At 42.0% G+C, this 12,680-nt stretch overlaps 2 protein-coding genes across 9 annotated transcripts in view; one reads left to right on the forward strand and one right to left on the reverse strand.

The window, feature by feature from the left end:
* lrmp (lymphoid-restricted membrane protein) overlaps positions 1-2,336 on the reverse strand; it is a gene marked incomplete at its 3' end in the record, with an annotated part of 31,250 nt that extends 28,914 nt beyond the window's left edge. For 2 of the 6 annotated variants that reach the window (XM_084573469.1, XM_084573472.1), the window contains exon 1: positions 1,893-2,336. The remainder of the gene's footprint in view (positions 1-1,892) is intronic. The other 4 variants (XM_084573467.1, XM_084573468.1, XM_084573470.1 and 1 more) reach the window with 4 other exon arrangements.
* On the forward strand, positions 1,161-12,425 carry bcat1 (branched chain amino-acid transaminase 1, cytosolic). 3 transcript variants are annotated; one of them, XM_084573474.1, is made up of 11 exons: positions 1,161-1,367; positions 1,754-1,816; positions 4,114-4,308; positions 4,572-4,682; positions 4,803-4,922; positions 5,012-5,172; positions 5,278-5,420; positions 5,575-5,660; positions 5,756-5,896; positions 7,173-7,247; positions 10,171-12,425. In XM_084573474.1, the coding sequence occupies exons 2-11, from the start codon at positions 1,784-1,786 to the stop codon at positions 10,207-10,209; spliced, it is 1,104 nt and encodes a 367-aa protein (XP_084429600.1). In that variant the 5' UTR covers positions 1,161-1,367; positions 1,754-1,783; the 3' UTR covers positions 10,210-12,425. The 3 variants fall into 3 exon arrangements, with proteins under 3 accessions (XP_084429600.1, XP_084429601.1, XP_084429599.1); XM_084573475.1 differs by lacking the exon at positions 1,754-1,816; XM_084573473.1 differs by lacking the exons at positions 1,161-1,367; positions 1,754-1,816 and having other exon boundaries at positions 3,712-4,308.
* Positions 12,426-12,680: the final 255 nt, after the last annotated feature.

Raw genomic sequence — 12,680 nt, forward strand, 5'->3', positions numbered from 1 at the left:
ACTTCAGTTTGCGTATAACTGTTCTGTTTGGTTAAACTAACCGCAAGGTTGGAAAGTTAACGAGAAAGCCAGAATATGTAGAAATATGTAGAAAGAATAATAAGAATATCTTGGACCAATGTGGAGTGGGCAAATTTGAAACATAACAGCCATGGGATTAATAAAGCCACCTAATGCCAGAGAGTTATTATTATTATCATTTCCAACATTTAAGGGTTAGATCAAGGACAGGCAACGATAAAAATCATAAAACAAGCAGGAATAAACAACGTACTGAAGAGGACTAGTGCACTTCGGCCATGAAATTATAACCTTTCCAACAACTTAATGAGAGAGATTAGAAGTTACAACAGCAGACCAGTCTGAAGGCTTTCATATTTTAAAACCCTTGTATCTCAGTTCGGAAAAATTAAAGCAAATGTGCAAATGTAAGCAGGTGTGCAACCAAGCTAATCAATCCAAGCTATTAACGCAACAGCATTTATTTCACCAAATAACGCTTTAATATCACCTACCTACACGGAAAAATAAAAACTAAACATTAAATATGTAGAATAAGCATGTTAATTCTTTAAAATATAAAATATTAAGCAAATACATGTAGTGTGTGCGGCTAAATTGCAGGAACGTTTACATTTTTCGTCAAGTACAAATGTAACATATGACCACCAAGTTAAGGAAAATAATACTACTACATTTAACAAACAAACAAACAAACAAACAAACAAAAACACCTTCTGTGTTATAGGCTACTCGCTGTAATAGTCTCTGTTCAGCAGCCGGATATTTGTGCATTTTTCGGTATATATTTCGTTACCTTGTTAATGTTGAAAGAGAAAATGCCCGCGACGAAATGTTTGGCTAACTGTCCAAACGCGCGACGAAAGCACGCGCTCAGGTAAGCAGCACGACACTGAGCTCTCCAGAGGGAAAGGGTTAAAAAGCTCAGTGGGTGTACCTGACTGTGAGGGTGAGTCAGCAGCGCCTCCCCGCGGCAGGAAGGTGGCAGTGCACCAAATATTACAAGTAAACGGTTTTAACTCATTTTATTACTATTATCCTATTATTATTTTACTATGACGTCGACAGCTCATTAAAAAAATCATTTCAGTTCAATTCAATTCAGTTCCATTGAGACTGGGACACATGATAATGTTTGATTATTTTGTTCATTTGATGCTTGGCGTCAGTGCAACAAGAATAACCGGATCCAACCTGACCTGGCAGTAAGCTGTTTAAGCAGGCAACTTGAAGGCACGCAGGCAGTTTCACCACAGCGTCCCCAGTTCAGATGTCTATCCTGCTCTGAAGGCAACCTGCCCTACTGGGATACATATTGGTGACACAGGTTGGGTCTTAATCTGGTAGTAAGTACCCAATACTATTAGCTTGTACTAAAAGAACTAAATTAATGACACATCTTTTGTTTGTTCCTAAAACCATGTATAGGACAATGATCCAAGGCTAACTTTTGTTTGACGTTTAAAGGATCAAAATATGTTCATGTAAGACTGCAGTGTAGATGTTGTGGGAAAATATTCCGAAGACTCATGCACCTTAATGAATAATGTCTGGTTTATTGCACGCGCTGACAAAAGCAGGTTCTGCCACTAGATATTTAACTACATGGTGCTAAACACTTCCTGATACTTGTAAGCAGCTATTTCTTTGTAGGTTTGGTTCTGAGAGCACATTTTTTGCATTTCGAGTCAATTTCCTCTTGTATCGATCAGATTGTTGACATTGTTTTCAGGGAAGCAGCGACTCATCCAGGCTGACCCCAATGGCTGATAACAACAGTATTCCAAGCTTCAGGGTAATGAAAGAGTTTATTTGAATGTGTTGAGCTGTAGTTTGCAAAGCAGAGTTTGGTCCGAGTCGCTCTAACTTACCATAATTAGCTGCTGCAGGTGTGGCAAATTCATGATTCCTTGACTTCCTGATGCTTAAAAATCCGCCCTGTTGCTCCACGTTGAAGATACTACAACACAGCCGCTTATCCTCACGCTGACAAGAGCGGCGCCGAAAGGCCTTGAGGGCCACAGTCATTAAACGGTGTCCTGCAAATCTAATCCCAATAAATCCCAGCATGTGAAGAAGTCCAGCTGTAGTCAGCTTCCCCTTTTATTAGGCATTTGATACTTCATCTCAAGTCCGTGCTTTTGCCATTTTGTTTTTGGAGATGGATCCGGTGCCCACCCGTCTTTGTCTTCCTCCTGTGCAGCCTGTTCAGCAGAATCCACTTTCCCAGCTCACGCTAAGTACCTGGAGATTTGCATGTTTTCTGACCCTGAGCGGTAGATTGCAGGCTCAGGTAGAGATTAAGATGGGCATGTGCAGACACACACACACACTCAAGGAAGTGCAGGCTGCAGTTTGGAGATGTGAGCCAATGTTTGCTTCCCTGTAAGTGTCTCAGCCACAAACCAGGCACAAACCTGTCTCATGTCAGTCAAACTGGTAGTGTAAAAGATATGGAATGTCCTGCACTTGTCCTCTCATCATTCTCTTACACAGTGCAGCTACTCGGCCATATTTATAGCCACTTAATCACTGGCTGGACAGTGAGTGAACTCAGAGATGCAGGTAACAGTGAAGACGGATTACAGCTCATTCTAAGGACAGAGCACTCAGTCACTGCCAGAACTGTGCGGCTTAATTATTTCATGAGAGGTCAGAGCGTCCACCCAAAGGTGTCAGAGGAAGAAACTGATGTTTTTTGTCTTCTACTGGGGATATGGACGGAAACAGTAGCAGAAAAGTTTGAATGAAAAAGAGTGAAACACTGACTGTAATCATATTCAGATACACTGAGAAGACTAATCAAAGGCTACACAACTGTGAAAAAATAAAGCATAGTAGAAAAATATATACTGTGTTTAGTTCACCACTTCACAGCGCTGTAATCTGGGATTATGGTACAAGCAACCTCCTGCAGCAGGATAAAGAGCGAGTATAATCCCAGCATGTTTGTATAGATAAGTAACTGCTGGTTGGGAAGAGGTGTCTCTTTGAAATAGGAATAACATAAATCAGTCTGACAGGACAGCAGGAAAAGACAGCACTATTAACCGTCTTTTTTTTCTTCTCCTCCTCGCGGTTCTTGATAAATCTTACACCTCTCTCCCGGCCTGCTGTCACTGTAGCACGACAGAGGTATCTTGCAGACATAATGGACTCAAACACTGGATGACTCAGATTCGAGGCTTCAGTGCTAGTGCAATGCTGTTCTCTGTTCTCTCTAGTTGAATGACAGCTGCAATACGCAGAAAGTGTTGCTCTGTTTTTTTTTTGTTCGAACGCTTCTTTTCTATATGTCCTAGTGTCACTGATTTGGTTTTTGCAGCAGTATTACTAGAGGCAAACTACCTCGTCACACTGTTGATGTTACAGCAGTCATGATCACATCTCACAGCTGTTTCCGGGGACTTCCAAAGACCATGGATGGGTCTTTGCAGAGATTCTGTCTGTTGAGCAGGGAAAGAATTTGGTGATAGTTTTTACAACCTGGACCTTATTTCTGGTATAAAATATGATCATTTACTCACCCATATAACTTTGGTGTCATTAGGAGTCGTTCGAAAGATATTTAGATCCAGCGGAGTGCTGCGTATATCCATATAGTGGGAGTGACTGGGGCACCGAAACCCAGCCTCTAAATAACACATTATCTGCTGCGAAACTCGTTCATTTCACCAGTATTTTGTCATGATACGTTTGTTTTATTCCCCATTGAGTCTGGAGACAACTGGAAATTACACCAAAGGAAAACGTTGTTACCAAACTGTTGTAACTAATGAAATTAGGGTTTTAGTCATTTTTTATTGCTGCATAATGGGATTGTGAAGCTGAAAGACTGACCAATCAAAACAGCCATTGAAACCCGTCATAGATGCTGCATGCACCTGACAAACTGAACTATCTGCATTACTGTCAAATCCAATTTTACCGAACGCAAATTATCGAACAGCAACATCTTGTGGAAACAAAAAGCAAGTGATTTTAGTGGTCTTGTACCAGAAGGGTTCGAATCTTATGTGTGTACGTATGTGTACTGATACAATATTGCGCTTTGCCAAGCAAAATATTGCTGTACCTGTGATTTTTAACCAGGCTGCCGACTTGGTTATCCAGCTGACCTCTGCTCCAAAGACCAAACCGGATGTGGTTGACTTTGGGACGGTCTTCACTGACCACATGCTGACCATAGAGTGGAGTGAGGCCGAGGGCTGGCAGGCTCCGCTCATAATGCCCTTTGGGAACCTGTCACTCCACCCGGCCTGTTCATCACTACACTATGGCATTCAGGTGTAGTACCGCACATTGAATGGACTGCAGTTAAACCTCCCTTCATTTTATTTACTATATTCATTTTCATTTTTACAGTGATTAAGACATACAGTACAGAAAATTTTCAAATCTGTATCATTATACTGGAAGAACGCAGCACATGTACTGTGAAAGTAAGATTTTATAGCTAAAATAAATATGTTTTTTTTTCTTTATTTTTTTGATTTCTGAAATAAACAGCTCTCAGGATTAGTTTTAGTAATTTTCTCTTTTCACACCAGCTTTTCGAAGGCTTGAAGGTTTATCGCGGGGATGACAACCAACTGCGCCTCTTCAGACCGATGCTCAACATGGACCGCATGGCTAACTCCGCTAAGAGAGCTTGTCTACCTGTGAGATGGGCATGAAGAAAGAGAATATTGCTTAATGGAATAATGCATGAATGAATGGATAGGCTGATGAAAGACCAGGATTAATGCCATCTCTATCTTCCTTTTGTCTCCCTCCTCCAGGCCTTTGATCAGTCAGAGTTGCTGGAGTGTATCAGGAGGCTGGTAGAGACTGACCTGGATTGGGTTCCTCGCTCAGTCTCAGACAGTCTCTACATCAGACCGACGTTCATCAGCACTGAGGTGCGGACGATTGTAAAATGCTGAACTCACCTGAGAATGTGGTAGCTTTCTAAAACTGACACATCTCTCTCATTATGTGTCCACGGTAGCCATCTCTGGGTGTAAAGAAGCCTGCCCGTGCTTTGCTGTATGTGATTTTGTGTCAAGCTGGCTCTTACTTCAAGAACCAAGCAGAGGCGATATCTCTTTGGGCCGACCCAAAGTACACACGGGCCTGGAAAGGAGGGACCGGAGACTGCAAGATGGGAGGGTGTGTAAGCTCACGGTCACCTTGAACATACAACATTACAGTAGAGTGTAACTATTTAAGTAAAGTTAGTAAAGTAATAGCAGCTGTTGGCTTGGGTTTCTGCAGGAACTACGGGTGTTCTCTGTTCGCCCAGTACGAAGCAGTGGATTATGGATGTCAGCAGGTTCTGTGGCTGTATGGGGAGGACCACCAGATCACTGAGGCAGGGACCATGAACATTTTCCTGCACTGGATTAATGAGGATGGAGGTGAGTCCTTTATAATGCTAAAAAATCTGAGCATCTTTGGATTCAGATGACTGGGCATAAAACCTTGTGCAAGTCTGACCTCTACTGGCAGAATGGCTTCATTACAGCTTGTAACTCAAATTTGTCTTATGAAATAATATATTGCTGTCAACAGAGGAGGAGCTTGCAACTCCACCTCTGGACGGTATCATTCTCCCAGGCGTTACCAGACAGAGCATTCTGGAACTAACCGGGAAATGGGTAAGAAACTCACACACACACACAAAGATGCATATGTGTTTAAAAAAGTTTGACAAGGTCAAAGGTCAACATGCGTAAATAGATTTGTTTTTCAGGGTGAATTTAAAGTGACTGAGCGTTACCTCACCATGGGCCAGCTGTGCTCTGCTCTTGAACAGCAGCGGGTCAAAGAGATGTTTGGCTCCGGTACTGCCTGCATGATTTGCCCTATAGGACACATTGTCTACCAGGGAGAGGTAAGAAAGTGGAGCAGACTAACATTTTCTGCCCACTAACATATATATATATATATATATAAAATTTAGATTAAACATAATCAATCGTAAAGGAGTAAATAAAATGTGGATGTCAAAATGCAGTGTAACTGTTATGTGAAGCAAAGCAGGATTTATCGGAACCCACTGAAAATCTTGCAGACTTCTAGCAGTTCTAACTTATCTGCAGTCCAGTACCTGAGAATTAGTAAAATTAAATGATCAGATGTTACAGGATGAAAATAACCCTTTTTTGCTTTGATTAAAGGGGAATTACCGTCTTTTACAACCTGGACCTTATTTCTGGCATAAAATACGATCGTTTACTCATTTGGAGTCATTCGGACGATATTTAGATCCAGCGGAACACCACGTATATCCATATAGTGGGAGTGACTGGGGCACCGAAACGCAGCTTCTAAATAAGGCATTATCTGCCGCGAAACTCGTTCATTTCACCAATATTTTGTTATGATACGCTAGTGCTATTCCCCGTGCAGTCTGGAGTTACCCGTTATCTTACAATTGGTTGTTCTTTGGCCAGCTGTTCCTCTCTCTGCCTCCGCATCCTCCTTTCAGCGAGCTCCTCATCCGTATACTCTGGCTCAAAACGGTAACGACATCCATCATAAACAAAGTTGTCGGCCACAACCTCAGAATCGGAAAAAATATTCAGCCATGTTGCAAAAAACTAACAATAGCAACTTACGGGTAAACAAACCGACCGTCACGGGTGCACGCGGTGGTCAGAGATGACATCATCCAGTCAGAAGTTAGTAGGTCAATCTACAGACCCCGGATAATGATAACAGGTAACTCCGGACTCAATGGGGAATAGCACTAGCGTATCATAACAAAATATTGGTGAAATGAACGAGTTTCGCGGCAGATAATGCGTTATTTAGAGGCTGCGTTTCGGTGCCCCAGTCACTCCCACTATATGGATATACACGGTGCTCCACTGGATCTAAATATCTTCTGAACGACTCCAAATGACACCAAAGTTATATGGGTGAGTAAACGATCGTATTTTATACCAGAAATAAGGTCCAGGTTGTAAAAAACGGTAATTCCCCTTTTATGCGGCACAAAGTCTCATGTGACCACATGAACAGTTTCTTAAAGATCGTCACAACCCTGCGGCTTCTTATTTTAACTCCATTATGGGTTTACTTAATATTCACCATGTTCTCATAACTTATTTTTATAAGAAGTTGACTCACAGACACGGTTAAATTGTTAAAACTGTGTGTTTTAGAACTTTCACATGCCCTGTCAGGATAAACCCTCGCAGCTGACTTCCCGGCTCGCTAAAGAAATCACAGATATTCAGGTTGGTGGACGCACCTCCTCACACACACACACCCAAACAGATGTTTTTTTCTAGCTCAGTAACAGCTGGTTGAACATCTGTGTTCCTTACACACCCGTCACCCTCAGCAGGACTCTCCTTTCATGTATTAATAGGTTCCCTTGAATAAAGCCTTCAGCGACGTGAACAATTTGGATGAACAGCATCCTACAAAATAAGAGCTGTGAGTGCAAGTCGCGCCTACTGGGCTAAATGACACGAACGCCAAAAACGTGTAGAATTCATCATTTGTTCGTACGCACATATGGTAGGAAACCATAAAGAGATTTCACTGGAAAAAAAGGGACAAATAAATGGAAGTATCACTAAATTGAATAACAAATACGGTGGATGAAAGGCAAGATCTGTGAAAAACAAATATCCCCTCCGCATATTAACTTATCTCCATCTCCATAATTGCATTACCTCACTGTTATCTGAGTGGTTATTATGTAACTCAATGAGATCAAATTATCATTATTTTGAACAAATGCCCAATGGTCCTTGTTTATCACACGACCACTATGTGCGTTATTCTTTTCCCCCTGTAAGAACATAATAAGTGAAATCTCTTATTAGGTAAATGACTCTGTAATATTGTTCATGGCCTACAAACTTGTCACGTTTACATTCTGCTGCTCAGCAGTGGAGGTTTAAACAGATTCATAATGTTCTTAGCTGAGGGCTTGGTTTTGCGTTAATGAGTGTGTTGTGTGTTGCTGACTTTCTGTTATTGTGTTGTGCAATGAGACTATTAGTATAAATGTGATCCTTGTTTTTTTTTTTTTTTTCACTTATCCTGGGAAAGGCCCTCATAGGGGTGAGATTAGACAATAAAATGGTTCTTGAAATTCTACATTCAGCTTTGGATTAGATTCATATTTAAGAAGATTTTTATCAACTTTTCAGTCCTGACTGATTTTTGCCTGGAAGCAAGACTAACTTTCCATGCTTTTTTTCGGCAGAAAGTTGGTCTGCTGGTTATGCTCCAGCAAAGATCTTCATCTTTTTTTTTTTTGGGGGGGGGGCTTTATGCAGTATTCTACTGAAGGGTCACAGTGACATTGTCATCCAAGTCATCTGAGCACTATGGCGTGGAGTTGGTTCATTACAAACTAACTCTGACTGGCTATAGGACTATCCAGTTGCCCCATAAGGGCAGGAAATGTTGCAATGCAACAACATAAACAAGCGTGCAAAATAATTCTGTATATCATTCACCCATCTTCTGTAACCGCTCGTCCTGTGAAGGGTAGCAGGGGGCTGGAGCCTATTCCAGCTGTCATCTGGCGAGAGGCGGGGTACAACCTGGACAGGTCTCCAGTCTGTCACAGGGCTATAATTCTGTATGTGACAAGTAAAATTAGAATTTGTCATACTGCACATTTTATTCATTTCGACTGTTGATCTTTGGGAACAAAGCACGAGTCCGAATGAAAACAAAGCATGTGAAATGAATGTTTGCTGAAACCACATAGCAGATCAATTCGAATGCACTGCAAGAACCTACCTTGCTTATGATAGTTTTGCTTACAAATCAACACGTGAGTATCGTATACTCTCCGTTGTTCATATATGTTGCCTGTTAAGCTAGAAAAGTCAATTCTTTAAAATGAAACCCTGTTTGTTTAATTCTTGCCTTGGGGAAAACAGTCTTTAGACATCAGGCCTATTTAAACTGCTGGACGTAACTTTAAAATGCCTTCAGAATCGTTCATTTTGACAGGGTTTGCACTGAACACCATGACAGGCTCCTATGCACAGACTCTCTAAAGGTTATATGAGCTGACAGTGGCTGGTGTGTTTAATTTTCTGTCTTCTTGACCTCCTAAATGTCCTCTAAACACTTTGATCAGTTTATCTCTTCGATAAGTCCTTTCTTTTGCTCTGTCTCTCTCTTCGCCCCTCTACTTTCAGCCTGGGTCAGGCCATTAGCATATCTACTCCATCCATCAACCCGGCCTCGTGTGCATGCGTGACATGTGCCACGAATGTGTTTATTTCTTCACGGGCGATAACGTCCTCCTTCGTCGACACCGCTTCCGAGGGGGAGCGGCATAGGCAGCCGAGGCGTCGGGCCTAACGGCTGAGCAGAGTTGGTAGATAGGGGCAAGACAAACTCCCGGGTTCTCTCATTAAGCTTGTTGTAATTGCACAAACCCAATTATTGCCTCAGCCTTTTGTGATCTTCAAAGCCAAGATGCTGCAAATGAAGCCTTGAACAAGTGGGAGAGGAGGAGGAGGAGGAGGAGGAGGAGGAGGAAGATTTGGAGGGAGGCAGCGAAGCTTAATGAACAATAAAATCGACAAAACGCTGAAAAACGCTCCGCTCCTTCCGCGGCGCTCTTAAATCTGTTGACATTTCATTTGGAGGGAAGCGGTACAGTGTTTCCCCCCCACACTCACGCGCCCTCCTCCTCCCGCCCCTCTCGAAGACAACATTGTGCAACAAACAAACGAGTGGTCTGAGGCAGCAGATGAAAGATGGGTTTACTAAGTCGCCCTGCTGTTCCTCTTTCAAGTTAATTAGAAATCACATTCTTTTGTTTCCCCTTCGCAGGCGTTTATTTACTTTCTCACTTCGACCATTAGAACAAATTTGCAACATGAGACACAAATAATTGGATTTGTCTCCGCGGCTGTCACGGATTGGGGAACATTTTGTTTTGATTTTTTTATTATAGTTCCTTCCTCTCTGTTGTGTCGTGTTGTGTCGAGTCGGCGGCTGAGTTCGCAGATTTGCTCACGGATATTTGAGTTCATTTTTTGATTTGTGTTTTGCTCGCAATTAAGCAGGCGAGAGAAGTTTAGTGCTTAGCGGCATGAGTTTATTTTTTTTTCTGCTTGGGAGCCACAGGACTAAAGACTGTCAAGTAAACTTTTCTCGACCTCTGCTCTCTTGCAGTATGGCCGCACACCGAGCGACTGGACTGTCCTGGTGTAACGGTGGTGGAAGGAGCCTGGACTGGCAAGAGCAAAAGGAACGGCATAACGCACCAACCGAAGACGTACTGTGCATGTTGTTTCAGAAGAAAGCATACGTAATATTTGGAGTCTAGCTGCAATATGCTGGAGAAACCAAAGCTGTGGACAAAATGCGCTTTCTTCTGCGGCAGTGTCACACCCACAACTTGGATTAATGACAAACACGCAAAGTAATTAACAAAAGTAGGCTAATGTCTCATGCAATGCTGCACAACAACTTACACTATCACGGCCACTCTGAATCTGGGAAAGTGCTGCAACTTTGGTTCAACGCGAGAATAAAAATTGTGAGTTACAAATTATGTTTCATATTGCTTATGTTAGAATTACAAGGCAGCCAGGAAGGGGCTTGAATGAGAAGAGGAATTAGGTTAACTTTCAGTAACAATAGTTATATATACCGATAAGACATAACATTATGACCACTGACAGGAGAAATAAATAACACTCACCATATTGTGACAATCCAATGTTCTGCTGGGAAACTTTTGGACCTGGTATTCATGTGGATGTTACTTAGACATTTACCACCCACCTAGACCAGACCAGGCACCCCCACCCCATAGCAATGACACTCCTTGATGGCAGCAGCCATCCCCAGCAGGATGCACAAGGTGATGACCTGGCCTCCAAATTGACTAGATCCCAAACTGATCAAGTATCTGTGGAATGACTCCTCGCCCCCACTAAGAACATTCTGTTGCCAGACACCACAGGACACCCTCAGAAGGCCCATGTCCATTCTCTGATGAGTCGCAACTGTTTTGGAGGCACAAGAGAGACCTACACAATGTTAGGAAGGTGGTCATAATCTTATGCCTGATCGGTATATATTTACATCCAGAAAAGCAAGCTGAAACAAGAGCAACCTGACTTGTAGAGTTTCTTGAAGATGTTGCACCACTCATCCAAGCAGCTTCTGGAGGAGAGTTGGTGTTTAAACAGGAGCATCTGCATGTAAATCTGAATTTACCAGCATTTTCTTCTTATAGTTATTTTTAAATGGAGTGATAAACAGTGAAATATAAGCAAAACTATACAGTAAACACACCTTTAGACTTTGTCTCCATCTCCATCCATTTAGATTTGTTTTTCTTGTTAATTCTTAATTGGAGAATTAATACATGTACTCTGGGCCAGATCCTTTCACTGTAAAGTAAAAGTATTTGGACCGGCCGTCGGTTTCATTGAAGATATTGAGAGAAATGGAACAGAAGAAGATGTTAGGAAGGAGAAAGCAGAGATGTGCAAATTAAGCCACAAATTAAGCCACAGAGCGAGAAGATGAGGACTGCCTTGGTGACAAGTCTCCAGAAAGTCATTTCTCCTCGGCAAAATATTTTTAATCTCTACTAAAACTCCCACAAAATTGTAAGTCATTGTTTTAACTCTTCACTTTGCATAAGTCGAACAAACAAGCTGTCGCCATGCTAACTGGTGATCTTTAAACATGCAGACAGACCTGTGAAAGATCCATGCTGACTCTTCCACCTGTCTCCGGTCGTTGTACTAAGCTCAGCAAACTGCTAGGTGTGTTCATATTAAACATTCTATGTTGACACATGCTGTGTGTTCTGTATCTTACTGTGTATCGAGAAATGTTACCTCTGTCTGCTAATTTGCACAAAATATTACAAAATGTTCATTTCGGCGTGTTGCTTTAGTGGATGTGTGGCATGCAAACAGAGTATATGAAGGAAATGTCTACTGGAACTTATTTCTTTATATCCACCATGAGCACTGAGAGGATACAGTAGCCAGTATAAGATGATAAATCTCTACAAGCACCTTAAGTTTCAAGCATTAAGTGGAAAAAGAGATGTCTTTACTTAACATTTGTTCTTTGCGTCACTGAATGTGTGCCTCTGGCTGCACATTTTGCATTTATTATCATACTGCAGAATAAATTGGAGACTAATCAGACACCTTCCTGACGGTGCTGCAAAGTTTTATTCACCGCAAACTGGGTTTAAGTTGATTACCCTGCAAATAGCCTGTGATATTTTGTGTTTGTTGTTTTATTTTTTCTGTCTCACGAATTGCATTATTTCCCCGTGGCCCGGTGCTGGGTGCATGGCCCAAAAGTTGGAGCTCAAATGTATTTGCAACAAAGAGTAAAACTGCATTTTTTCTTTGTGAGAAAAATGACAATTAAAGGTATACCGGTAAACGTAAGCAGCAAACCTCCCACTGTTATCCTTCTGGGGTTTGGTAGACGATATAGTGAGTGGAAGTCAAGTGGGCTTCTGGACAGGAAGTCCAGACGCCTCTCAGGAGTCAGAGCCAGGCTCTGCAGAGGCGCTTCCACAATCCTTAATGATTCTGTGGAGTGCAAGTGTTTTCCTGTCATCCTACACGCTCACAGCGAAACTGGAACCGAACCAAAGCCATCAGCATAATGGAGTCATAACAGAGAGCCATCAAGCTGTA

This window comes from Chelon labrosus (assembly GCF_963514085.1).
Source record: "Chelon labrosus genome assembly, chromosome: 23".
Taxonomy (NCBI): domain Eukaryota; kingdom Metazoa; phylum Chordata; class Actinopteri; order Mugiliformes; family Mugilidae; genus Chelon; species Chelon labrosus.